The sequence below is a fragment of the Aulostomus chinensis genome, chromosome 6 (genome assembly GCF_037954235.1).
Source record: "Aulostomus chinensis isolate RoL2024-O1b breed Wild chromosome 6, RoL_Achi_v1.0, whole genome shotgun sequence".
NCBI classification, from domain to species: Eukaryota; Metazoa; Chordata; class Actinopteri; order Syngnathiformes; family Aulostomidae; genus Aulostomus; species Aulostomus chinensis.
This window is the reverse complement of record NC_141325.1, coordinates 6,210,059-6,233,393: the sequence shown is the minus strand read 5'-3', so window position 1 is coordinate 6,233,393 and position 23,335 is coordinate 6,210,059. Positions and strand designations below refer to the sequence as shown.

At 43.3% G+C, this 23,335-nt stretch overlaps 3 protein-coding genes across 5 annotated transcripts; 2 read left to right on the top strand and 1 right to left on the bottom strand.

Moving 5' to 3' along the window:
• Positions 1-701: 701 nt before the first annotated feature.
• On the top strand, positions 702-6,891 carry slc8b1 (solute carrier family 8 member B1). Its single transcript, XM_086206061.1, has 15 exons — positions 702-857; positions 1,917-2,069; positions 2,686-2,738; positions 3,034-3,091; positions 3,211-3,316; positions 3,409-3,576; positions 4,481-4,594; positions 4,695-4,772; positions 5,001-5,131; positions 5,277-5,418; positions 5,502-5,623; positions 5,831-5,984; positions 6,071-6,151; positions 6,251-6,315; positions 6,416-6,891. Exons 1-15 carry the CDS (start codon positions 702-704, stop codon positions 6,605-6,607), a joined length of 1,773 nt encoding a protein of 590 aa, XP_086062187.1. The 3' UTR covers positions 6,608-6,891.
• tpcn1 (two pore segment channel 1) lies at positions 6,883-20,317 on the bottom strand. Of its 3 annotated transcripts, none has more exons than XM_086206054.1 (27): positions 19,942-20,317; positions 19,585-19,676; positions 16,322-16,458; positions 13,362-13,538; positions 13,176-13,289; positions 12,849-12,979; positions 12,572-12,660; positions 12,426-12,460; positions 12,267-12,325; positions 11,995-12,094; positions 11,804-11,920; positions 11,587-11,711; positions 11,448-11,496; positions 11,285-11,348; positions 11,144-11,188; positions 10,641-10,697; positions 10,506-10,559; positions 10,033-10,105; positions 9,778-9,885; positions 9,534-9,695; positions 9,268-9,383; positions 8,428-8,474; positions 8,278-8,346; positions 8,087-8,183; positions 7,851-7,990; positions 7,686-7,766; positions 6,885-7,605 (listed from the first exon to the last, which is right to left on the bottom strand). In XM_086206054.1, exons 2-27 carry the CDS (start codon positions 19,673-19,675, stop codon positions 7,480-7,482), a joined length of 2,463 nt encoding a protein of 820 aa, XP_086062180.1. In that variant the 5' UTR covers position 19,676; positions 19,942-20,317; the 3' UTR covers positions 6,885-7,479. The 3 variants fall into 3 exon arrangements, with proteins under 3 accessions (XP_086062178.1, XP_086062180.1, XP_086062179.1); XM_086206053.1 differs by having other exon boundaries at positions 6,886-7,605; positions 19,585-19,729; positions 19,942-20,316; XM_086206052.1 differs by lacking the exons at positions 19,585-19,676; positions 19,942-20,317 and adding an exon at positions 16,634-17,785 and having other exon boundaries at positions 6,883-7,605.
• drc10 (dynein regulatory complex subunit 10) lies at positions 20,258-23,283 on the top strand. Its single transcript, XM_086206062.1, has 5 exons — positions 20,258-20,471; positions 20,968-21,622; positions 21,725-21,946; positions 22,055-22,126; positions 22,462-23,283. Exons 2-5 carry the CDS (start codon positions 20,969-20,971, stop codon positions 22,741-22,743), a joined length of 1,230 nt encoding a protein of 409 aa, XP_086062188.1. The 5' UTR covers positions 20,258-20,471; position 20,968; the 3' UTR covers positions 22,744-23,283.
• Positions 23,284-23,335: the final 52 nt, after the last annotated feature.

Here is a 23,335-nt window from a genome sequence, read left to right as displayed (position 1 = left end):
GTTCGTTCTTGTATATCCAACGTACCAACATGTTGTAAAGCATGTCTCGGAACTTCATTCAAAACATTAAGTACAATTCTCTACAGAATAGAAATCCACATTCTGTTTATTACAATACGTCAAGCGAGAGGTTGACGCTGTATATTAGCTTGAGTCATTAAAATAATGAATATAAAACGGAAATTTTAAAAAATTACTTAAAAAATTTGCAGTTTATCTAGAATTCTTTGTCCATATTACCCAGCGTACATTAATACGATGTCAAGGAATCACAGATGTTTGTTTCTGTTCTTGTGTGGTCGTTTGACACACGTGAATTATCTAAAAAAAAAGAAGTTTCTCTATTTATGATTTGAAGAAGCAATAATTACCGAAGATGTGATGTTGATGCTGTTGATTTGAAAGCCTCACTATCATTACCGCTGTATGGCTTGTCTTTTCACGATCGCATTTTGTAGTTTGTCGCGTATTAGTGTGACAACCCTTTTCTACGAGGGGCCTTGAATGCAGCCGACGTTTGTTGGCGAAGCGATGGGCGGGGCTTAAGTGGAGGCGTACGGAATGAACAGGGACATATGAGAATGTACAGTTCAGGAGGGAGGAAAAAAAAGACAAACAACATGTGGAAGTCAACTTGTAGCTACAGCAACTAAACGTGGCCGCCACAGGATGGACGCGGCTCCCGGATAGAACACGGAATCATGACCGCTTCTGCTTTCCTGTCGGTCCTGCTGGTGCTATCGTGTCACCGGCAGGTCCACTCGGACTCCCGTGCTAACGAGACACGGCTCGATGTTGGAGTGGCCGAGGGGTCCTCGAACAGGACGTCAACTATGATGTCTCCAGTCAACGATGAGGTTGGTGAGAAACCTGAGGCATTAACATGTCACCTGCGGGATTTGATGAAGACAAGGTGTATTTGGTGGCGTGGTAACCGCGCAGGTGGATTTCAAGGTGGCTGCCTCCTGGTTTTTGTCACATGATCAGTGTCAATTAACATGGTGTCTTGTCACGTGCTTGATTAAAAACACTTCATAAATCCAAGTGGAGAAATGTGTGTAACTGACTCTTGGCATTCTTTCCCCCCTGAATTGTTATTTGTGTGTTGTAACTAACACGAGGGTTCAGTACGTCACACATTTTAAAATCTAGTCTTCGAAAGTTTCCTGCACCAGAGGCTTCAGCTGTCCTAACCCTGACCACCATGGCTCACACAGAAACTGTACACCTGAGCAGCTGAAAGAGAAAACACCTGTGTGTGTGTGTGAGACTGAGAGAGAGAGAGAGAGAGAGAATTTTGATTTAGCTATTCTAATTTTTGTTTAAATTCAGTTCTGTGACAGCATGCTGGGAACTCTAAGCGCTATCACGTTCATCCAAAATTTAGGTTATTTTATGTACATGTTTGTTCTCTTCGCGTGTTCAAAGAATACACTTTATGCACATTTTTTAAAAATGTTTTTCACTAATCGCATGCTAATTTAAAAGCAGCCATGTGATTTTGCTTTGTGTAAATTTTGGCACTAAAATGTTAACATTTCATGAACCGATAATCCGTATTGGCCCTGAAAAGTGATATCGGTTGATCTCTCATCTAATGTGTCTTCATCCCATTTCATCAGAACTCAGCAACGAGACTCAAAGGTCAAGTCCTTCTTTTATCAGCACAATATCAAATAAACTCCTGGTGTTAAGCTGATATAAACCAGACTTTCCACATAAACTCGCAGCAAATCCACAGAATGTTTCCTTGTTTTTTTTTTTAATGAGGTTTTAATTTAATCTTTGTTCAGTTTTATACAAGTCATTTATCATTTTCTGTACAGAAAAGAAGCAGACTGATAGTTTTTCTTTTTGTGTGTGTGTGTGTGTGCGTGTGTGCGTGCGTGTGTGTGTGTGTGTGTGTGTGTGTTCAGTGTGACCATGTGATGAACCTCAGCGCCACCGACCGCTGTGCGTTTGTGAAGAACACACCAGACTGTAAGATGGTGGACAGCTTCGTCAACTACCTTCAGGTGGCCTTCTGCCTGCTGCCTCCCAACCTCACACCTCTCACCATCACTCTCTGTGTAAGTTGGTGTGTGTGTGTGTGTGTGTGTGTAGGTTTAAAAGTATCGAAGTACCTCCGGTATTCTTTTGTAGTGATCAGTATAAACCATATGCTACTTCAACATCATCTTGAGAGCTGTGCCAACACACACACATCCTCATTCAAACAGCCAGGCTTACCTCGGCTCTACAGTACGGTAGCGACAAAATATACGATTCATTTCCATGAAACCCCATCTCGTATTTAGAGGAAGCTGCATGTTCTCTGGAGGAACCTGGCTGATCAAACTTCTAGTTCTGTTATTGCACTCCTTGCTCAATGGAGGAATTCTAAAGTGAACAAGTCATGTTCTTAAAGTTCCCTCCTTGCAACACAAGCAATCAAAATGTTAGGCCGGAAACGGCGCCGGGGACGTTTTGGAACCGTTTCCGACGTAAATCTGGAGGGTAAACTGAATAAAGAATCTGCTAACGACGAGGAACAACAGCAGCGGTGTAGTCGACCCCCTCGGAGTACATCAAGGTCAGCTCGGATCAGTTGGACTGCCATATACACTCAATCAGCACTTGTGTTCCTGAGCACGAGAACCGACCGTGGAACCAATCTGACCTTCGCTTCCTTCTGATTCTCCTCAGATTATCTGGCTGCTGTTTCTGTTTGTCATCCTGGGACTCACGGCGTCGAAATTGTAAGTCTTCCTCAGTTTCCTTGCAGTGTTCAACTACTCACTGAAATCCTTCATGTCATTGATTTGTTTCGGCTCATGCCAGCGAAGCACCACATTCTTGCTGCTGTCCTCTCACTGGTCACATGACCTTTCATCAGTTTCACTTCAGATGACGGATTAATAATCCCCCCTGAAAGTAGTTTGTTCTGCTTGTTTATCGCACACAGTGAGCACTCCTGCACTCCCAGGCTTATTGATACACAATTTGAACTCTTTGAATTTCTCACAAGGCGCTTTCGGTATTTTTCCTCCTCAGTTTCTGTCCCAACCTGTCGGCCATCTCCACCAGCCTGCACCTGACTCACAATGTGGCTGTATCCTTCGTCTCCTGCTAGTTCTGTGCTCAGAGCAGAGAAAGTAGATAAATGTTTGGCTTTCCTTTTTTAATTTTTAATTTTTTGAAGTATTTTGCTTGACTGGTGTTTCTCCTGAGGGGGTGACTTTTCTGGCTCTTGGTAACGGAGCTCCTGACATCTTCAGCGCTGTGGCGGCGTTCTCCAGCCCGCACACTGCTGGCCTGGCGGTCGGAGCCTTATTTGGTAGTTGTTCCCACACACACCTGCGACATAAATTCACCAAAGCCTCTAACTTCTCAAACTCGTTTCTCTCACTGACGTTTTGTTCTCACCAGGAGCCGGTATATTTGTTACCACCGTAGTTGCCGGCAGCGTGACACTCGTCAAACCTTTCGCTGTGGCCTCTCGACCTTTTCTGCGTGACGTCATCTTCTACATGGCGGCGGTGTTTTGGACTTACGTCATCCTGTACAGGGGGACGACGACACTGGGAGAAACGCTAGGTACACACACAGACACACACACACAGCCAAACAACTTTATAAATGATCAAATATCCCAGCCGGCCTCCTCCTAACCTGAGAAGTGCCTGACTGAGCTGATCAGTGCTGGAGGACACACGAGGAAGTCCTCTCTTTGATAGTTTGACTTCTACCTTGGGAGCTCTGTCATATTTGCCTCAGAGTCGTTTGTTCATTTCTTAGTTAAGAAGTTACTGTGATTTCTCATGGATTCGATGGCAAGTTTGGCCGTGATCAAGTGGAGTTGTAGAGTATTCAAGATGAACTGCGGTGCGAATATTGATGGTCATCATACTACGTATATTTGCTCATTCAAAGGTCCTAGAAAAAATGAAGAAAAGGGAGACTTTTTTTTAATTGATTTTACTTTTTTACTTCCATTTCATTGAAGCATTTATAAAGCAAAAAACAAACAAACAAAGCAAACTCAATAATATAAATGATAATTATGTAATATGGTATCCTGTGCCAGTGATACTTTTGTTAAATTTGTTGCTGAACTGAACACTTATTATTTGCACACATGCGATGGATGCATTTATGCTGGCTGCCATATTCTGCTGAAAAAAAACGGATTCACCAGTTTTATGTCAATAAAAATTCCCCAGAGTTGCTAATGTGTGGTTGAACGCTGGGGACAAAGGCCACTTGTTGTACGAGTGAAAGTAGGAAACTCCTAACGTGTGAACGTGTCACCAGCCGTGTGCGTTTACACGTGTGCTGCTCAACTTCACCACGTACATCTACTCTTACAGACTAAATATTCTGTTCTTACAGTTGACACAGGAACCTCATGACCTCTCAGAATGAACAGCAATGTCTGTATGTACTCGATCTTTACTTCCCTTTTCAATCCTCTCACTTTTTGTGTTTCCTTTTTTATTAGGGTACCTCGGCCTCTATGTGGTGTACGTGCTGACTGTCATCATCAGCGCGTACGTCTACAGAAGACAGAAGCATTCATTGAACACTAGCGTCCAGAACGTAGCGCATATTGCAGGTTAGATACACATGAACACACATACATGGACTAAACAACGATTCTCGGTGTTTCCTGCTTGGAGCTTTGATGCCTTGTGCTTGTTTTTTCTCGTCTGCAGCGGAGATTCACTCATCTGACCTGTCTGAGGATGATGACGTTCCCTGCTTGATGGCTGGAACAATCCAAGAGGAATATGGTGGGGAAGGAACACACATCTGAAAACCACAGTTAATGTTAAGGCTGTGACATCCTACCATGAGAATGTTTCATGTTACGCGTTTGAGTGCAAAGCTCTTGAATGTGCACAAAAAGATCCTGGTTTTATAGGGTTATTTAGAACGTTACAGCTAAAAAAATTATTAACTCTTCTTAATTGACATCAGGATATTTTCCTATAATCAGGAGTGTAACTTTGGTGTTTCAGAGTCGGAGTACAGGCCGCTCCTGCATTATGCTGAGTCGACGAGCCAAATCCTGCTGAGCTCTCTCAACCCAGTGGACAACAGGAAGTGGAGAAGGAAGTCATGGAGCTGGAGAACCTTCAAAGTGTTGAAGGTGTGTGTGTGTGTGTGTGCGTGCGTGCATGCGTGCGTGCGTGTGTGCCTGAAGATGGATGTGTACAAAACACTGCCATGATTGTGACAGTTGAATCAGTTTTGCTTTTGTAGTGTAAATAGTTTTTGTGCCGTGCACTCATCAGACGCCTCTGGAGGTCCTGCTGCTGCTCTGTATCCCCATAGTTGATCCTGATAAGGAGGACAGGAACTGGAGACGCCCTCTGAACTGCCTTCATCTGGTCACCGCTCCAATGGTGTGTGTGCTCACTTTCCAGTCTGGGAAATGTAAGTGCATGACCTTTCATGATAGAGGCAGCATGAAGTGAAGGGACAATTCTTGAAGGTGATTTTTGGCTTCTTCTGCCCAGATGGAGATTACATGATTCAGGGGCAGTTTCCTGTCTGGCTGCTGACCCTTCTGCTGGGGTTTTTTCTGTCTACCATTGTCTTCTGCAGCACCACCAATGACTGCCCTCCCAAGTACCACTCAGTAAGTATCTGTGGAACCTCCAACCTTCCTGTTCAGGAAAACTACAAATCACCTGTAGCAACCCGAGGTTTGTTAATCAAGTTTTGTGGTGCGAGGACAGTTGGTTACACACACACACACACACACACACACACCTTAAAAGAAGCTCATAAAAAGATGTTATTCATGTATATAATTATGTACTTAAAATTGTTCTCTTCTCTGCAGCTGTTTGCTCTTCTGGGCTTCATGGTGAGCGCAGTGCTGATCAGCACGGCAGCCTCCGAGGTGGTCAGTCTTCTGCACATGCTCGGTGTGGTGCTGAGTCTCAGCAACACCGTGCTGGGCTTGACCCTGCTGGCCTGGGGCAACAGCATAGGAGGTGACAAGCCTGAAATGAATCTTCTTTACAGGAGACAGACACGCTTTTACTTCAAATTGTAAATTGCCTTCATGTCCCTTTCTCAGACTGTTTTTCTGACATCACCATTGCGCGGCAGGGCTACCCACGGATGGCCATATCTGCCTGCTTCGGAGGCATCATCTTCAGTATCCTCTCATCTTCATGTATATCAATGTGTACTGACATGTAGAGGTTACAGACACAACAACAGTGGTTTGAGTGCACCTTAACCATATTTCCAACAGACATGCTGTTTGGAGTGGGTTTGGGATGTTTGGTGCAGATGATTACAACACACTCTGAAGTGCAGGTGCGACTCTCTCTCTCTCACACACACTCACAGCCTCAGGTCTTGAACAGATAAAGTACAACTTGCAGTTAAATGACACTTTTTGCATCTTCCTCCTCAGTTTGAACCAGAGGGATTGCTGACGTGGATTCTCGCAGGATCTCTGGGTTTGTCTTTGGTTCTGTCTTTCATTATCGTTCCACTTTGCCGCTTTCACTTGGATCGGACCTACGGGTTGTTTCTCCTGGTCTTCTATGTCATCTTCCTTATCATTGCGCTGCTCACGGAGTTTGGAAAAATTCACACGGTGTAGACCCGAGCCCAGTTCGACCGAATCCAGGAGGACCTCTCCATTTGTGCACCTTTTATATGAACAGGCCCTCGTGCACGTGTGAATCGCACAGTGTGCAGAGCAGAAATTCAAGTGCCTCTTTCACCCTTTTTTTGTGCCGACTGGAACTGTGATGGCAAATTGAGTCCAGAGGAAAGCAAAAGCCGTTAATCATTTGTAATTTAAAATCTAAAACTGTAAAATAAAAAAGGTTTATTACCTTGTACAAAGCTGCTTTGAGGAAATAAAACATGTTTGTTTGGTATGCGTCTTCACAAGTCCTATGAAACCAAACAAAACCTTTTACATGCCATTTAGCAGAGACCCTGTTCAGTGTTCAGCGATCCAGTAAACAAGTTTCCAGTGCTGACAGACCAGCAAAGCCCACCAATCCATGTGACAATTGGAACAGTTTATTAAAATCCCTTTACTAACTCAATTACAGTACAGAAGAAGTTATACAAAAGTAGAATATTTTGAGTCTGTTGAGACACGAGTTAGGAGATACACTGTAGCTGGTTCATTGAGCTTAAAGGAGTGTGTTTATACTTTTGGTCTTTGGACAACTTAGTAGAAGTAATGTCTGTTAATACTGATCAGATGAGCCACTAAACTAAGGCATCAGGTTTAAGTACACGATTTACAGGAGGTCACAGAACGCCTACAGCTGAATACGAACACAACATACTGTAGTAGTACAGGCTCCCTGGTATTGTTTGGTGTGGAAGCAGCTGTCTTTGAGAAGGCGAAGAGAGAGCAACACCCCCCCCCCCGACCTGTACTGCTGCTCACTTTCACATCAGTCCAAAGGGCTCCAGAATAGTTTCCCCCAGTGGCAAAGAGGGAAATCAGCATTAGTTGATGCTGTGAGGTCCAGTCTGTGAGACAAGCTGCGGGTCCGAGACAGGACTGTCCAGGTCCTGTTCCAGGCTTTGGTCTGGCTGAGGCAGGTTTTCCCTTGAATATTCTGCATACCACTCCTGCAGAGACACCGTGACAAAATATGAGGTTCTCACATCGTAACTTCTACACTGTGTTCCACATCCCTGCTTGTCCTGACCTGTATCTCCTCCTCATACATTTTCATGCTGAGATCACTCTTGGTTCTAGACCTCCGGCCGAGATACACTAGGGATGAGTGCTGCACATGTCAAAGAAGGAGGGAGATGTTAGTGAGGCTTTACAAGTGGATGATGATTTAATAGTGGCGTTTCAGTGCTCGTACCCCGCTCCGGTCCATGGCCTGTAGGATTCCCTGCAGGGAGCTGAGCGAGGACTGTCCTGGGCAGAGCTGCTTGTAGAGCTCCAGAGTGGCCAGAGCTTCATCGCGACTCACCTCTACTTCAAACACGATTCCATTCTCATCTAGTTTATCCAAAACACAAATTCAAATGACTCAGCTTTAAATATCACTCTCAATGTCTCTCAGACAGACACACACACACACACACAAAATCCCACCCTCTGGGTTCTCCAGTGGTTCCCGGTTCTTGCGGCTGTAGTTCATGCGGAACACAAAAGCATCGAGAATGAAAGCCACAATGATGGTCATCACCACCTGGAGAGGGTGCAGATGAAAACATCACACACATGCAGTCACAAATACGGACAGGGGTGCATCCTTCACTGAAACTCCTGCATGCAGGCCTCACCATGGTAACGATGTAAAAGGTCATGAAGTAGAGCCTGCTCCAGTGGCTGGTCATGGACGTCACTCCTTCCTATGACACAGCGACACCCACTGATTAAACACACACGGCGACACCAGAGAGGGAAAGACACAGTACTGGACTCCATCTTACCATGGTGATGTACCAGTTGTTGACAACAGTCAGTTCAAACAGAGTCACTGGAGGTAAAAAAAAAAGACAACCAAAGGAGTCAAACGTTTCTTTTATGCAGCTTGAGAGCAACAGATAACGACGACAAAATTCAGCTCCACTGACAGAACAATTCCATTCCATTTCAAAACACACTGAGTCCAGCATTGAACTGGAAAACATCTTTTTTTCAACACAATAATGACATTATTATAGTTTATTTGAGTCATCTCCACATAAGCAGTCCAGCTGCCAACCACAGCAGTCTACAGAGAAGTTCGTTTTATATTGCTGATTCCCCCCCAGGCCCGATGCTGGCAGTTAGAAGGCTTCTAAATAAGCTTCTCAGTCCAAACCACAGGCCTCTCAGTGAGGGACCATCAATTAATTACTATTTGAATGACAGAAAATCTTTGTTTTCAATACCTTTATGCTGACTTGCTCGTGTTACTGAAAGACATGACAAGATTGGCCACATGTGGCGCATCTGGTTTGATTGCAAACATGTTTTTGTTCTACATTCATTTGACATCTATTGAGTTTTTGGCATGTTTTTGTCAGCAAGTGGTGTCTTATTTTTGCAGTCTAGTAATACTTAGCCTTGATTTGGTGTCACTGGATTACATGACATTCAAATATCTTCGTGACTCATTTGTACAGACTCACATTTTCAGTAAGAGCTACAGGACTTGAGGTAGGGAAAGAAATGTTCAGAAATTGACTTTTCCCATTGTTGGTTCTTGTCTTATAATGTGACTTGTCAGCAACAACAAAACAGAGTATTACCAATATTATCCACTGAAAAAGCAGGAAGTAATTTACCGAAACTGCTGAGAATGTTGTTGAAGTTATTGAGATAATAGTAGCCTTCCTCCAATACTGTCTTGTTGCCGTTGGTGATGTTGATCTGTCTGTACGAGTCTGCTACGGTGCTGGTGCTGAGGACACAAATGAGCCCCATTGAGTAGAAGTGATCTGAATTAACGCTCTAATGCAAGAAGACCAGTTAGTGTCAGTGCGTCACCATGAGCAGGTGAGTAGAATACTGAGATAAATGGTGTAAGAGTGGCGTTTACGACTGAACTCACTTGCAGCAGTTGGGGTACACCACATCTGCAAAGAATTCCATGCCCACAATGGCAAAGGAGTAGTAGAAGATAATGAGGGTCAATCCCAGACTTGCCATCCTGGGGAAGAGCTCGAACATGGTGTCCAGCACATTGCGATACCTCTGCTTAATCTTAAACAACCTGCCAACGTGTTAAAAAGACGTGCTAAACAATAAATACTGCCACTTGTGAATGTTTAAAAGGAGTGGAAATGAAAGCGCACCGGAGTAGTTGAAGTGGTCTGAGCACCACAATAAAGTAGAATGGTTCCATGTCGAAGGCAAGAGCAATCAGGCCCAGGAAGGCAAACACCGTCACTGAAAAGTCAAACCTGGACAGGTGAGGACAGAAGCGCTTAGCACCAGAAGAAGAACTGATTCTATTTAAGTTGCTGAAGCATTCACAAAGTTTACAAGTCTGAAATCTCGTCATCCATCCCTCATGTAATATGTCAAACAACCCGGAACTTTTTACTCACAGATTCCACCCGTTGCTGAAATAAGCCATCGGCCCAAAACCCGATATTTTCAATAACACTTCTACACCATAAACTGGAAGTGAGAGGACAGAAGAAGAATTTAGATTAGAGCAGGTCCATGCAACTACCTTGATTATTTCACATCAGCCCATATGACCAGAGGGAATACTGGGACGTCTGAAGCCAGACGGGTGACAAACTGAAGGAAAATAAACATAATGCGACATCTACTGAAGGGATGAACACCCTTCCAACAAAAGAAATGTATTGATTTGATGTGTTGGTGAGGTGAGGAGACGTTTAAGCAAAGGTGTTCAACTGGGTTGAGATCTGGTGACTGCAGAAGTCATTGCATCTGATCGATATACAGTCGAAGCATCTGCATGGGTTATGTTTTGCGCTCATTGAGGTTTTTTTCTTGTCATTGGTCACTGGTCTGTGTGTGGGTGGGAGACAGCGTGGAGCGTGCTCACTAGTAAGGAAGACGATGTAACTCCAGGGAACAAATCTAGACCAGGAAAATCCACCTGCAGGGGTACAGAGGACAAGAAACGATCATCTGTTGTCTTTTTTTTTTAAGTCAGATGTGTCAACAGGAAACATCTTACTGTTCAGTGTGTACGTCTCCACAAGGATCCACACTCCATTGACAGCCACCACCACATCTGGAGGCACAAAAAAAGTTGAAGGATAATAGAAGAACTAAAAAAAGCCTGTTTTTTGCCATCAACAAGCTCAGATCATTGGATCAGAGTGAACGCATCTGAATTCCTACAGACAGAAGGAGAGAGAAGGGCTCATTGAATAACCACCATCATTTATTACCAGACAGCATCACTGTGACATCGAGCTTGACTAACGTGTCAGGGATTGTCTTTGACTAATGGACTTCCCCATATTTGACTCGTACTAGATGCTAGTAACAAACACATTCACACAGACAGCTGCCCTGTAGCAGTAGCTCGCCATGCGGCTGCCACCGCTGGCCCTAGAGTTCTCGCTCAACATTCCAATCATTTCAGTCGCTGTCAGTCGTTTGATCCCAACACGTGGGACAGTAGCACCCATGTTGAACACCAGCAACCGGGTGAATGTAAACATTGATGCTTACACATGGCGTACTGGAAGGCCTTTGACTTGACCAGCAGGTTGATGCCTGTAAAAGTAGAGATGAATGATAATGAAGAACTGAGAAAAAACAAATTAAGGAACAGATTTTTTTTCTCAGTGAGACAAACCAAAGAGAACATGCCTTTAAAAATGAGGAAGGTTGTGTGGGGAAGGTCGTCAAACCAGTGTTCTCCACTACGTCGTGCCTGAGCAACACACACAAAGATGTAAACCCACAAAAGCCAGAAGGACTGAAAGTTTCTGGTGCTTTTATAAAGTGTAAGGTAAATCTCAGGGCTAATTACCTTCCATTTGAGACCAGTCACCTCGTAGAACTTGTAGAAGTCCTGTAGACTACAGCAGAACAGAGTCTCAGTCACTTATGCAGCATTGTAACAATGCAGTTAACAGCAAATTGACTGAAAGTGTGTGTCTGGCAGTTACCTGAGCATGGGAGCGCCAGATGTGTTAAGAGCTTTATATGTGAGGAAGCGCTCTCTTGCAGACATCCGTGGTCTATAAAATCGCATCAGGCCGTCAAACTGTTTGAGCGACACGCCCAGCGGCCTCTGATGAGAACCACAGACGAATATAAGAACGGTAAGCGCTTCGATGTGGATACAGAAGCTTGATGTGAATTCATGGACTAGTGAGGACTTACCTGCCGGCTCACTAATAGCTGAAAGGCATGGTCGATGGCAGAGCGTTTGTGAAGTAAAAGAGACTTAAACTTCATCTTCTCTACATCGTTAAAAGTATCGAACACCACCGCCAGGAGCTGGAAGAGAACCTTGGTGTCAAATTGTTTATGCTACCAAGACGCTTAAAAAATCTGTGAGAGTAAAACTGTACCAGGTTCATGATGAAGTAGAGCTCTATTGAGAGATACACAATAAAGAAAACACAGGACCAGCGGTTCTTTGAGTACGCCGGCATCATCACATCAGGGAAACTACAAGAAAGAGAACCAGGAAAACGCAAAAAGAAAAAAAAGTAGAATCAGCTAAAAAAAAAAGTGGACATTTAGTGGATTTGAAACATTTATGATGAGCTCTTGAAGAAAGAAGTACAGCTTGTTTGCCATGTGTAGAAAGATAACTGGCAACGTGAGCTGCTGTGCTTACTTTGCTGTGGTCAGCAGCACAAACAGACTGACGAGGCTGTTCTCCAGAGTGCTGAAGTACTGCGGTGAGAGGATACAAGTCAGGAAATCTGACCACAACATACAGACAGAACAGCCACGCACGTCTCCAAACTTAACTCTGACTAAAGACTCAACGTACCGGGTCAGATGTGTTTGGAGAGAAGAGGCAGAAACCTAGGAGAGGACAACAAAACAGTCAAACACTAAAGCCAGAAGAGGAAGGAGCAACAGTGGAAATGAAGCAACAGCATGAAGTAGAGTGAACAGAAAAATAAGGACTCTTACCTAAGATGGCAAAAATAACCATGAAGAAGAGCAGCAGGAGGAGGATATCAATGAAAGGTGGGAGGGACTGGAAGATCTGGCGCAAGTTTCTGATTGAGAAAAATGTTGATAGCGAGAAAACTGTTAAACCTTACAACATAGTTACAGTTTGGTAAAAAAATTGTATAACCATGCGTGCAGGCGTTTTATGTGAACCTGAAGCTTTCCAACACTGGAGACACGTACTGTTATTTTGTTATTCTGCCAATACCTTACGTCTATTTAGGTAAATATGTACCTGCGCACAGCACCGCAGTATCTACAGTCCACCAGGAATATTGGCCTGAGAGCTCTGGTCACTCGCACGTGAGATGTCTGTCTGATCAGAACCACGATGGCCTCCACAAACTGTAGCAACAACACACATGTCTGCACACAGAGAAGAGATGATGTGAATGACGGCAACAGAACGTGAAGATACAGAGTGTCGTGGAACATTCGGGGTGCTGCAGAGAAAAGGGGGACAACCTTCCCTCATTAGACGACAAGGAGACAACAAGCACCCTCTCTCAGTAATTGTGTGACATTATGATGCAATCAAAAGTATCCATCACCTATCAGTTACCTTCACCATGGTCCTCTTGTGTCGTATAAAGGTGTGGAAGCCTAACCAGCGGAGTTTCATGCAGAGCTCGAATGCTACCATCACCAAAGCCAGCAGCTCCAGGGTGGCGTGAACCTGCGAAGGTATCAAACAGAGCTGCTTTTGTTCCGCACACACGCACACACACTTGTGTTTGTCCTCACTCACATAGACATCTAGGCGCAGCGATGGCACTGCGGGAGCTTCACACAGCGATAGCATCATCAGCAGGAGGCCTGTCAGCAGCTCCATCATGTAGAACAGGTGATTGTGGGCAAACAGGTATGCTGCAAGGGCCTTCGGGTTCCGAGGGTGGGTGAAGAACTTGTCATTGTTTTCTCCTTCCTGTGAACGATATTCAAAAGACACAGTCAGATCATTCATCGTAGCATCATTTTAGGAGAATTTCTTCAATAATGCCAGGATCTCCCACCACCACATAAGTGGGTCTGGGATCTGACGGACACTGAATTAGCAGCATTATGTCGTTTTGCTAAGCAGCAGGGCTCAAATACGCAGCACAACAATTTGAGAAATTGCAGTGTACCAGACAAGTGTAACATATGTCCATTTAAACATGAATGGATATTAATTTATCAAATAAAATATCCATTTAGCTGCTGCGTTGCAATAACTGTTGTTCGTAAACTTTTACTTTTATTCAGCTCTAAAGGCGGGCAAAAACATTTGGAAGCAACCGCTTCAACGACTGTCCTCTACATGGTGTGAAAACTGCAACGATCCAAACCTGAGGCGACCTACGGAACAGGAACCTTTTAAATGTGTAAAGGAACCATTACAGCTGAAATGCCTCAGGGCGCAACACGGCTGTCCCAGCTTCTGTTGTAATCAATTGGAGCTGGGACACTGAGCGTAGGGTCAGCGCGACAGCTTGTGTTGCTGGTCTATTTATTTTCCTCTACATGTGAACAAAGCGCTCCTCCAGGCATATAAAATGACATTGACTCCACAGAACTGTGTAAAAATATTTTAAAATGAATACCTCTTTGTATCAGAGGCAGCAGTGCAACGCTGTGGGTTATTTCCATCATCAAACAAAAGGAAATCAAACAGCTCGCACACTGAGGGGCTTTGATATCTGATTTATTTGTTACATCAACTCTTGACTAACATTTTACGCACTCCCGGTCTTCATCAAATTAATGCTGGTCTGACGTGAGGCTGAGATATTGGAGGCCAGCAGTGTGTGGTTCTCCCGTTTCATGTTTTGCCCAGCTCTGATCTGAATGTGTGTGCCTACTCCCTTCCTTCTCTGTATCATTACACACACATCAAAGCAGATAAATCACATTATGTGGATCCACGATCCTCTATTCAAAACTCAGTCCACATGTATGAAGCTTATAATGTCTTTAAAAAAAAAAAAACTCTGGAAATATTAGGACTCGCTCATGTTTTTGTCATTTATGATCGAAAATGAAGAGTCTGAGTTTTGGCCGATCAGATGGAAGCAGTTCATTCACGTCACTGCGTGCTTTGGGAAATTGTGATGATTGATTTATTTATTTATTTTAATTTTCATGGCATTTTAAAGCCTAAAAAGTTAATTGATTAACAGTGGATCATCCAAATGGTAGATGATGACGCATCGGTGTGATGGGAAGTGGATCTATCTGCTAAGTTGAATCCTTCTTGAAAGCCATCACATGCATTTTTGATACAGTATAAAGCTGGGGAAGGATTGTAATCATACACTATAGTTAGTTCCATGTGATGACATATTAAATCAAGAGTGTCATCATTGAATGTGCCTCTAAGGGGTGAAATGAGTAAGCATCACTGCCCCAAGAGGACTGGGAGCAGAAGTGTGTTACATCAGTCAGCACATGAGGGTGCATCAGGCCTTGTCATGAAATGAACTTTTAAATGGAAAAATAACCCTGACCTTTAATGCAGTTTTCTGATTTGTGAGGTAAAACGTTTCTTTAAATATATAAAATCCCTACCATCTGATTTTTTTTTTTCCTTGGTTTGATCAGGCAGGAGAGTGGCACAGCATGACAAAAAAGGAACGGCAGTGGCGCTCGCTCGATCACACACACACACACACACACACACACACACACACACACACACACACACACACACACACACACACACACACACACACACACAAACAGATTATGTGTTTGCTTTTGGCCCGCCAGTTTCAGTGTTGGCTTAAGACTACAGATGTGTTAACCACACTGTTGATCATCTTTCCTTGGGACCTTTGTGTGTGTGTGTGTGTGTGTGTGTGTGTGTGTGTTATCACACTGAGTTCAGTTATTTTGTAGAAACACCTGGTCCTGTAGTCTGTTTAGCTTGGGACATGCATACACTCCTGGTGTCCTCACTACAGATGACGGATAAGGACTTCCACCCTCTGCTTCCCAGGACTTAATGAGTTCATTCACAGTGGAATGTTACACCTGCTAGATGGCAAAGGGATTAGCAGCAAAGCCTGAAACAACAAGCTAAGAGTGGGTCTTCCCGGGGCCAGAAGCCTAAAGGTGGCACCGACAGAGCTTCAGTAATATGCCTTGATCAGAAACATCAGGAAATTTGCAGGAAAACAAGTGCAGACACGTAAGGTCACCATGACAGAGGAAAACAAACCAGGAATGATATCACACATTGTGTTGAAGAGTGTCTGATCCCGAGTCAGCCACTGTTTACTTGAACTTGCACCTGACTTTCACGAGGAAATCTTTTCGCACTCAGTTCTTTCTAGCTAAGTGTGATTTTGCATCAAGACAATGACAGGTTTGTTGACAGACTTGGGAAGATCACGGGCCCAACAGACAAAGCCATTGTGTGTTTTTAGAGCTCAAAAACAACAAGCAGATGACTTCAGATTATCAGCCAAAGAATGTGTGTCCTGATTTTTTTTTCTTTCTTTCTTTCTTTCTCAGGCCTTGACTTCTCATCCCAATCATTACCTCCATTAGTTAATCGTGATCCAAATATAACTCACTGAGGGAGAACAAGGTTCAGCCATCATCAAACCATAATAAGAGTTGAATCGATAGTAACACTTTTATGACCATGTGAACTCTTGATTCTTCCTCTAACTGCCTTGTAAAACTCTATTATTTACAAATCAGCAACACTCTGCTTGTGGATACCTGCAGGTAGATGGCTGCCTCTTGGTAGTTCATCTCCCAGCTCTGGCGTAAGGACACATTCTGGCCTCGGTGGTGTTGCGGCCCAGGTGTTGAAACCACAGTGTTGTTCACTATGTCATAATTTCCTCCTCCTCCATCTGGAAGACATCAATGATGTGTAAGTTGATGGTTACAGCCAATATTTATGTGAAAAAAGCAACAAGCTGAGACTTAAATGTAGTGTCGCACCCAGAATTAGGTCACTCACACACACACACACACACACACACACACACACACACACACACACTGTACATAGAGAGGTGCTCCTACCACTGCAGTCCACTTCTAACTGTAAGGCATAAGAGGAGATCACTACTGGACTTTCATTATGTCTCTGATCTTCATAGCAACCAGCAGCAGCTGTTTGCCTGTAGCTCTCCATTGATCAGTTTGGGTTTATGTGCCTCCACGGCGAGAATCTGTTAAGGTCCCACAGCACACATGTGTGTGTCATTCACAGTATGCCGGTCCTGTTCCAGCATCCACACACATCTGGAGATACAGATGGCCAAACATTCCACTCAGGCCTGATGCAAACTCCAGAAACACTCAAGTGTTGTCAGTCTCGTAGAATCCGGATGTGCATAGTCGAAGACACAAAAATATCCAAGTGAGGTCCGAGATGGAACCAGTTCGAAACAGTCAAGACTGCTTGTGATGTCCACTACTTCCTGAAAACCTTTGGAAAGAGTACCTCTTATGAGAGATCAAGACCCACTGATCATAACCTGTGACAGTAACACTTGTATGCTGATATCACTTTCCCTGGTCACTGCCTCAGCAGTAAAATTTGAACTTTGAACTCTGTGCAGCCAGTAAGAAAATGACATTCACCATTTTCGACCACACCTCCTTTCTCACAGACGGGATGCAAACACAGGAGGAAAAAAATCCTGCTGAAGTCTGTTAATAACATCAAATGATCCGGGAGTCTAGATATCTCGTAACGCTGACATATTCCTCCGCCAATCGTTTAATGTGATGCAGATTTAGATAATTAGTTAGTACCATGAGTAGACTGTGTTGTCTGTTTTTTTTTTTACTTGAATCTTTCAAACACAAAGCACAACTAACTCAATTTAACTCTGATAATGTTCAACTACAGATTCAAGTTGTCGTGATTATAAATTGCAGTTTCTTTCTTGAACAAACAGTTCCTCCAAGTGTCCCTCTGCAGCTGCATATTTAGGTCCTTCATGAGTCCATCTGGGTTCTCCTCCCACATCACATGTGTCAGTGTCAGAAATAATTCCTTGGATTAAATCATTGTCATAATCCAGTGGAGTCTGAGAAATGCAGTCACCGACTTGTCCTGTCCGCCATGGCAGCAGCAGATCAAGCTGAAGTGTGAAGATCAAATTCCAGTCCAGCGGCAGCCTGGCTGTTATCCTGACAGGAGTGCACTGCGTGTCTGCCGTGTGCCATTCCAACCCATCATTAGGTTGAGAACAATAACATGTTTGGAGCTCCCAGTCAATAACACGGTGGGGTCAGGCCCACAGAGACACAAACAGACTCAGCAGCCATGACGGTTTCATCCAGGAAAAATTAAAACCAGTTCAAGAGTCCTGACCAGCAGCAATGAGACTGAACTCTCGCGGCATGTGATCTGCTACTGAGGGGAAGCTTCAGTGAGTGCAGCTTCTTTCGGAGTACATAAGTTCAACCCCCCCCCCCCCCCCCCCTCCAGAAAGGTCTCCCAACAGCAATCCACAAGAACAGAATGACACTTCCTGTTTGTCAAACACTCCCAGATATCCTGAAAAAATAAACCCACTCCTCTTCCTGTTCACCTCCAAAGCCAGAATAAAAGATCCACCAATCTCAAACACAAACACACTTACACACAGGGAGCAGACATTCACACACTCAACACACACATGCTGCCCATGAGCAACCCGGGAGGGGCTGAGGGGTGCACGGTCTGCTGAGGCTGCAGTTTCTCCGATGGGTTATTTTGTAGCTTATATGAGTGCAATACAAAAGGCTGCAGGATTACTACACAGAGTGGATGCATGCATGCCCATATATAACGTGCGCACACACACACACACACACACACACACACACACACACACACACACACACACACGTGACCTAACAACCTGGTGGACTATCCCTTTTCTCCATTAAAGCAGTGTAGCCTGGACGTGCAGCATGTCTGCAGTCAACAACAGACAAACATCTGCCTCAGGCTGCTCAGGTGGACAGACAGTAAGTACATGAGCATATAAATAATATTATTATCAGTCTTTTCAGTTATAAAGTTTCAATCAATTACCTACCTGGTTATCTGACAAATCTGATGTCACCACTATAGAAACCACACTCAGACACAGGATCTGTTGGTTTTAAATATTTTGTTTGTTGGTGCTAAAGGAGGGAAAATTGCTTTCAAATATTATGATGAATAAATGGAACAGCCTACCAAATATTCTAAAATTTCATCATTTTAATTCCCTTCAGTTTGATTCTAAGCAGTATGAATGACTGTGCCCTTTGTGCAAATAATTTTCATATATTTCAAACATTATCTTCTGTGGCAGAAATTGTTGTTTTCCTATAATTGTATGTTATATCCTGTAATCAGCCTGTCATTGGAAAAGAAAGTTTGCTCTCAACTGGTCCAATCTGCAAAAATACATTTTAACAAAATTAAAATATAAAATATGAGCAAAAACTGAAAAATGTTCATATCCAGCACGAATGTAAACAACCACCCTGAATCATGGACAATGCTGAATGAGTACGACTCACACCCACACCGCCTGTGATGGGTCACGTTCTGTCCAGCCACTTTCTCTCACTCTCTCATAAACTCTTTCAGAGATCAAGTGATTCAACTTTATGTCATTTAGGAGGCTAAATTGCTTCCATGCTGACTGTAATATTGTATCCACCCCGTTAACGTCAAAGGGAGTAGGCTAAAAACAACAACAGCCCGTCCCTGCAGTGACAGGAGCAGCACCACAAAGCTGAAACAAAATCACGCTCACTGTAACTTTAATAAACTTAACATAATGACAGTCATGAGGGTTGCAATCATCGGAGGGTTGGTATAGCAGTGTTAGCTAGTACCAAATAAAAAGGGAACTAAGTGTATTTGTCGACATTTCTTTATAATCCCATGGCATTCTATTAGCAAAACCACACAGCAAGTGTTAGGGAGCCGCAACACTTGTATACAGTCGCTTATAAATAATGCATGTCGCTCTACTTACTCTCGTCTCCTCTCTCTGTCTCCTCGTTTAGCAGACCGCTGTTGGCTTCGTCCCAGGTTAGGATGAGGGGCACATCGTCGTCAGCCTCCATTCTTAAGACACAAGCTGCTCAAAACCTCAAATAAATACCGTTCAGCCAGTGGTTCTAAAAGCAAACTAGCTACATAAGTACATTGTTTGTATAGCAAACCGCAAAGTTGCACATCATTTGAGCTCACAGCTAACGTCTTGGGTTAGCTAGCAACCAGAAGAACGTACTTTGTTATCTTAAGAAAATAAAAAAAACTACGCGTTGTAAGAGTATCCAGTGAGATATACACGCAAGTAGCAGATCTCAGTGTGTTTGTAGCCCAAGACCTTGCTCTTTGGGTCTTGTTCCAGCACGAAGGGCATCTGTCACCGGGTCTGCTGGTTCACTGTCACTCAGGCTAACGAGCTGGTCGTCTGTTTCCATCACGGCATCATCAGCGCAGACCTGCCTTCCCTAGTTGCTGGATTGTAGGTTTTAAGCGTGTTCTGATAGCAATTCACCGATAATTACGCAAAAAAGAAATCATACCAAGACGAACTGCCCAGCACACAAACAATACAGACACACGCTATATGTGTTGCGTAAAAGTGCAGTGTGGACTTCACGGTTTTACGACACTGAAGTAGTTGACGGCAGGCTTAGTTGATTTAAAACACACAAAAGTCAAATTAATCGTTGCCTCTGAACATTATTACTTTTTCTCATAGTCTATACAATGAAACATATGTTTATATTTTAAACACATTACAGGTTACCCGTAATTTAAACAAGTTTTTTTTAAGCTCGACACCCTCATTAGTGGTTTCCTAGCAACAGTACATAAACACAACATTTGCGGCCGAGTTGAGAGCTTCAAGTAAGTTTCAAGAATGCGTCGACATTGAATTCAAGTTAATTTCCAGTTTACAAATAATATACATCTACAGTTATGTAATTCTTCCATTTACCAGCTGTGTTGAATACATTAAACCGACATTATTGGTACTTGAACTAACTAGCAAAGAGTTAGCTTTAAATTGCGTTGATATGTAACCAAGTTGTAACTATTTTAATTATAGAAATTGAAAATATAAAAGATAAAATTACAGTGTTAACCACAATCGCCTTTGCTGTCATTGCTTGGACCAATGTTGCTAAAATTAAGGGTCTGGAAAACCACGGGGGGGTCACATGATGACCCTTAACCAGAGTCCGTGGTCACCAGAAGGCAACCTTAATGTGCGACTGAATTATTATAATATAAAAGTACAGTACTTTGAAACTAAATAATATTGTGATCCAAAACACTTAAAGAAAACTTAAATACATTAACAATATCTTTGCGGTTAATTCTTTTTCTCACCAATCTACAGCATGTCAATAGAGTTCACACCAGTGCTGACAGACCAGGCTTCTCCTCAGGGTTTCTCACTCCTGCAAAAGAGCCAATTGGAAGATGCAGAGAAGACCTGTGAGGTCTTTCAGAAGAAGCTGCTCTCCTTTGAGGTACAGCTCATCTCAAGCATACTGGACAACTGCATCAGCCAGATTGAGATTGCAGCGTCTCTACCCGCTGCCCGCCACCTTGACAGTGTCTCTGCTGATGTCAGCAAGGAGTTGATTGGAGCACTCCGAGTGCATCAAAGATTAGGTGAAAAACTCGAAACACTAGAAGGTCTCGAGCAGGAGTCCAATGAGGCACAAGTGGGAGAAGCAAGAAGGAGGGCTCTGCTCGAGAGGGACTTCAAGGACTCTGTCAGGGATCTGCTCAGGCTTCTCCGAACCAATCCAGATGCCATTTTAGGTTTGAGGAGAAAGTTGGGTGTAATAGTAGGGGAGAGTGAGTGCACACTTATCAAAGGGCTTAAGAAGTTTCACTGGCATATGATAGAAAAGTTGCAGACCAGCCCAGATGAGGAGCTACAGCTGGTCTTCTTCAAAAAGCCCACTTCAACCCCGGCCCATGACAAGGTGCTCACAGTCAAACTAGAAGAAGCAGCTGCAACCATCAAGCAAAGAGATGCAGAAGTGAGTCACCGAGCTGCCCTTGAAAATATTTATTTTGCAAGTCAATAAACATCTGCTCTCAATGTTTCTCATGTCTGTCCAATAATTCTGTTTTGAGCTTAGATTTCGGAAAAAAACGAGGAGATACAATTTTTGGAGAGTTCGCTGCAAGGGGACGACGCGAAAGAATCCGATTGGTTGTTTCTCGCCGAAAAACAGTGCCAGTCGTTCATCAACATGTCACAAATGAAGCAAGCGGGCATACAGCAGCAGGTGGACCTGCAAAACATTCAGCTCAACAATCTGATCCTTGAAAACCGACAGATTGAGAGAGCACTCCAAGAGGTACATTTAGAAGATTTAGTTCACATTTAAATGTGCCGTATTGTATCAGTGCTGACGTGTGTTTTGTTGGTCTTTAAACTTATATCATTGTTTTTCTTCTTTTGGCAGAAAAATGAAAAAGTGGAGACAGAAATTAAACACTTGATCCAAAGTTTCGATGATGAAATAGAAGCAACTCAGGTACAGATTCATTCCTATATTCATTTATATGTATTACATGATTTTGGTTTATCAACAGCAAGTCATTTTACAGTTACATATATTTAAGTACAATGATTTAACTACATGTGTACTGACTTTACAGTCAAGTAAGTATAGAAATAACTGAGCTCTTGATGAAAGAATCTCTTGAGTGAACAACAACCCTTTTCAGGGTTTCTCAAGATGCTCAACATCTATGAGTTGATCAAGAATACAAATGTTTGGTTACTTTCTGTCAGATTTGTGATTCTGCTTCATCTAATTGCATCTCCCCCTGTCTCTGGCTCCATCCTTGCCACTATCACCTGCTGTAGGCTGATCTGGAGTTAACTAACATGGATATTGAAAGGGAGGTAGGAGAGCTGAGGAAGTTGGAGGAACCTTACGCTGCCCTAGAGAAGGAGTGCAACCAGATCTGGGAGAAGCGTCGGCTGGCAGAAGAGAGGAGAAATGAGGAGATGAGGGAGTTGGAGCTGAAGACCAAGGCAGCAGTTTTGGCCCAAGCCTGGTGGAGAGGCTACACTACTCGCAAAGCCTTGAAGAGCAAAGCCAAAGGCAAGAAAGCCAAAAAGGGAAAAGGAAAGCTGAAGAAATAAACCATGAGTTTTTCTCTCTCTCTCTCACACACACACACACATACACACACACACACACTCCACATGTAACATTTAAATGTTTCATGAAAAAACAGCCTATGAAAGTTTCTTTTGAAATCCATCCAATATGCAGTGTGCTGGATATGATTGTTGTTTTTCTGTTTTAAAAAGTAATTTGTTTTTCATCTAACTAGTATTTGTTTTCACCCTCGTGTTTGTCATTTTATCGCTCTTTCTCAGGATAATGTAGAGAAAACAGAACCTGTGAGCTCTTTGGACGACTTGGACTTTCGTGTTTGTTTTAGTTTTATCGTCCTCAGCAAATTTCCAGTCCAGCCGTACTGCTGGTGACTTGGGTGAAACAGCTGCTGTTTTCTTTCCTGACCACAAGATGGCGATATATGACCGACGACAAATGTTCAAAGCCACATTTGAGTGACACAGCGTACTTGGTCAGTGGGAAAAACTGAGGCTCTTAACAACTAATGGTGTTTTATTTAAAGATCTAATAGACGGGACGTTATAATGGATACAATGAAATAAAGGCCAATTCAATCAAGAGCTTTTTTATTGTTCTGCTTGGATACAAAAG

Excerpts from the sequence above, each read along its gene's own strand:
- tpcn1 (XM_086206052.1), bottom strand. The coding sequence starts at position 16,745 with ATGGAGAGCTACAGGCAAACAGCTGCTGCTGGTTGCTATGAAGATCAG. Across the intron at positions 11,712-11,803 it reads AGCTATTAGTGAGCCGGCAG|AGGCCGCTGGGCGTGTCGCT; the intron begins GTAAGTCCTCAC and ends GGTTCTCATCAG. Across the intron at positions 7,991-8,086 it reads ACCACTGGAGAACCCAGAGG|ATGAGAATGGAATCGTGTTT; the intron begins GTGGGATTTTGT and ends TGGATAAACTAG.
- drc10 (XM_086206062.1), top strand. The coding sequence starts at position 20,969 with ATGTCAATAGAGTTCACACCAGTGCTGACAGACCAGGCTTCTCCTCAG. Across the intron at positions 21,623-21,724 it reads TCAAGCAAAGAGATGCAGAA|ATTTCGGAAAAAAACGAGGA; the intron begins GTGAGTCACCGA and ends TTTTGAGCTTAG. Across the intron at positions 21,947-22,054 it reads TTGAGAGAGCACTCCAAGAG|AAAAATGAAAAAGTGGAGAC; the intron begins GTACATTTAGAA and ends TTCTTTTGGCAG.
- slc8b1 (XM_086206061.1), top strand. The coding sequence starts at position 702 with ATGACCGCTTCTGCTTTCCTGTCGGTCCTGCTGGTGCTATCGTGTCAC. Across the intron at positions 4,773-5,000 it reads AACAATCCAAGAGGAATATG|AGTCGGAGTACAGGCCGCTC; the intron begins GTGGGGAAGGAA and ends TTGGTGTTTCAG. Across the intron at positions 5,985-6,070 it reads CTGGGGCAACAGCATAGGAG|ACTGTTTTTCTGACATCACC; the intron begins GTGACAAGCCTG and ends TCCCTTTCTCAG.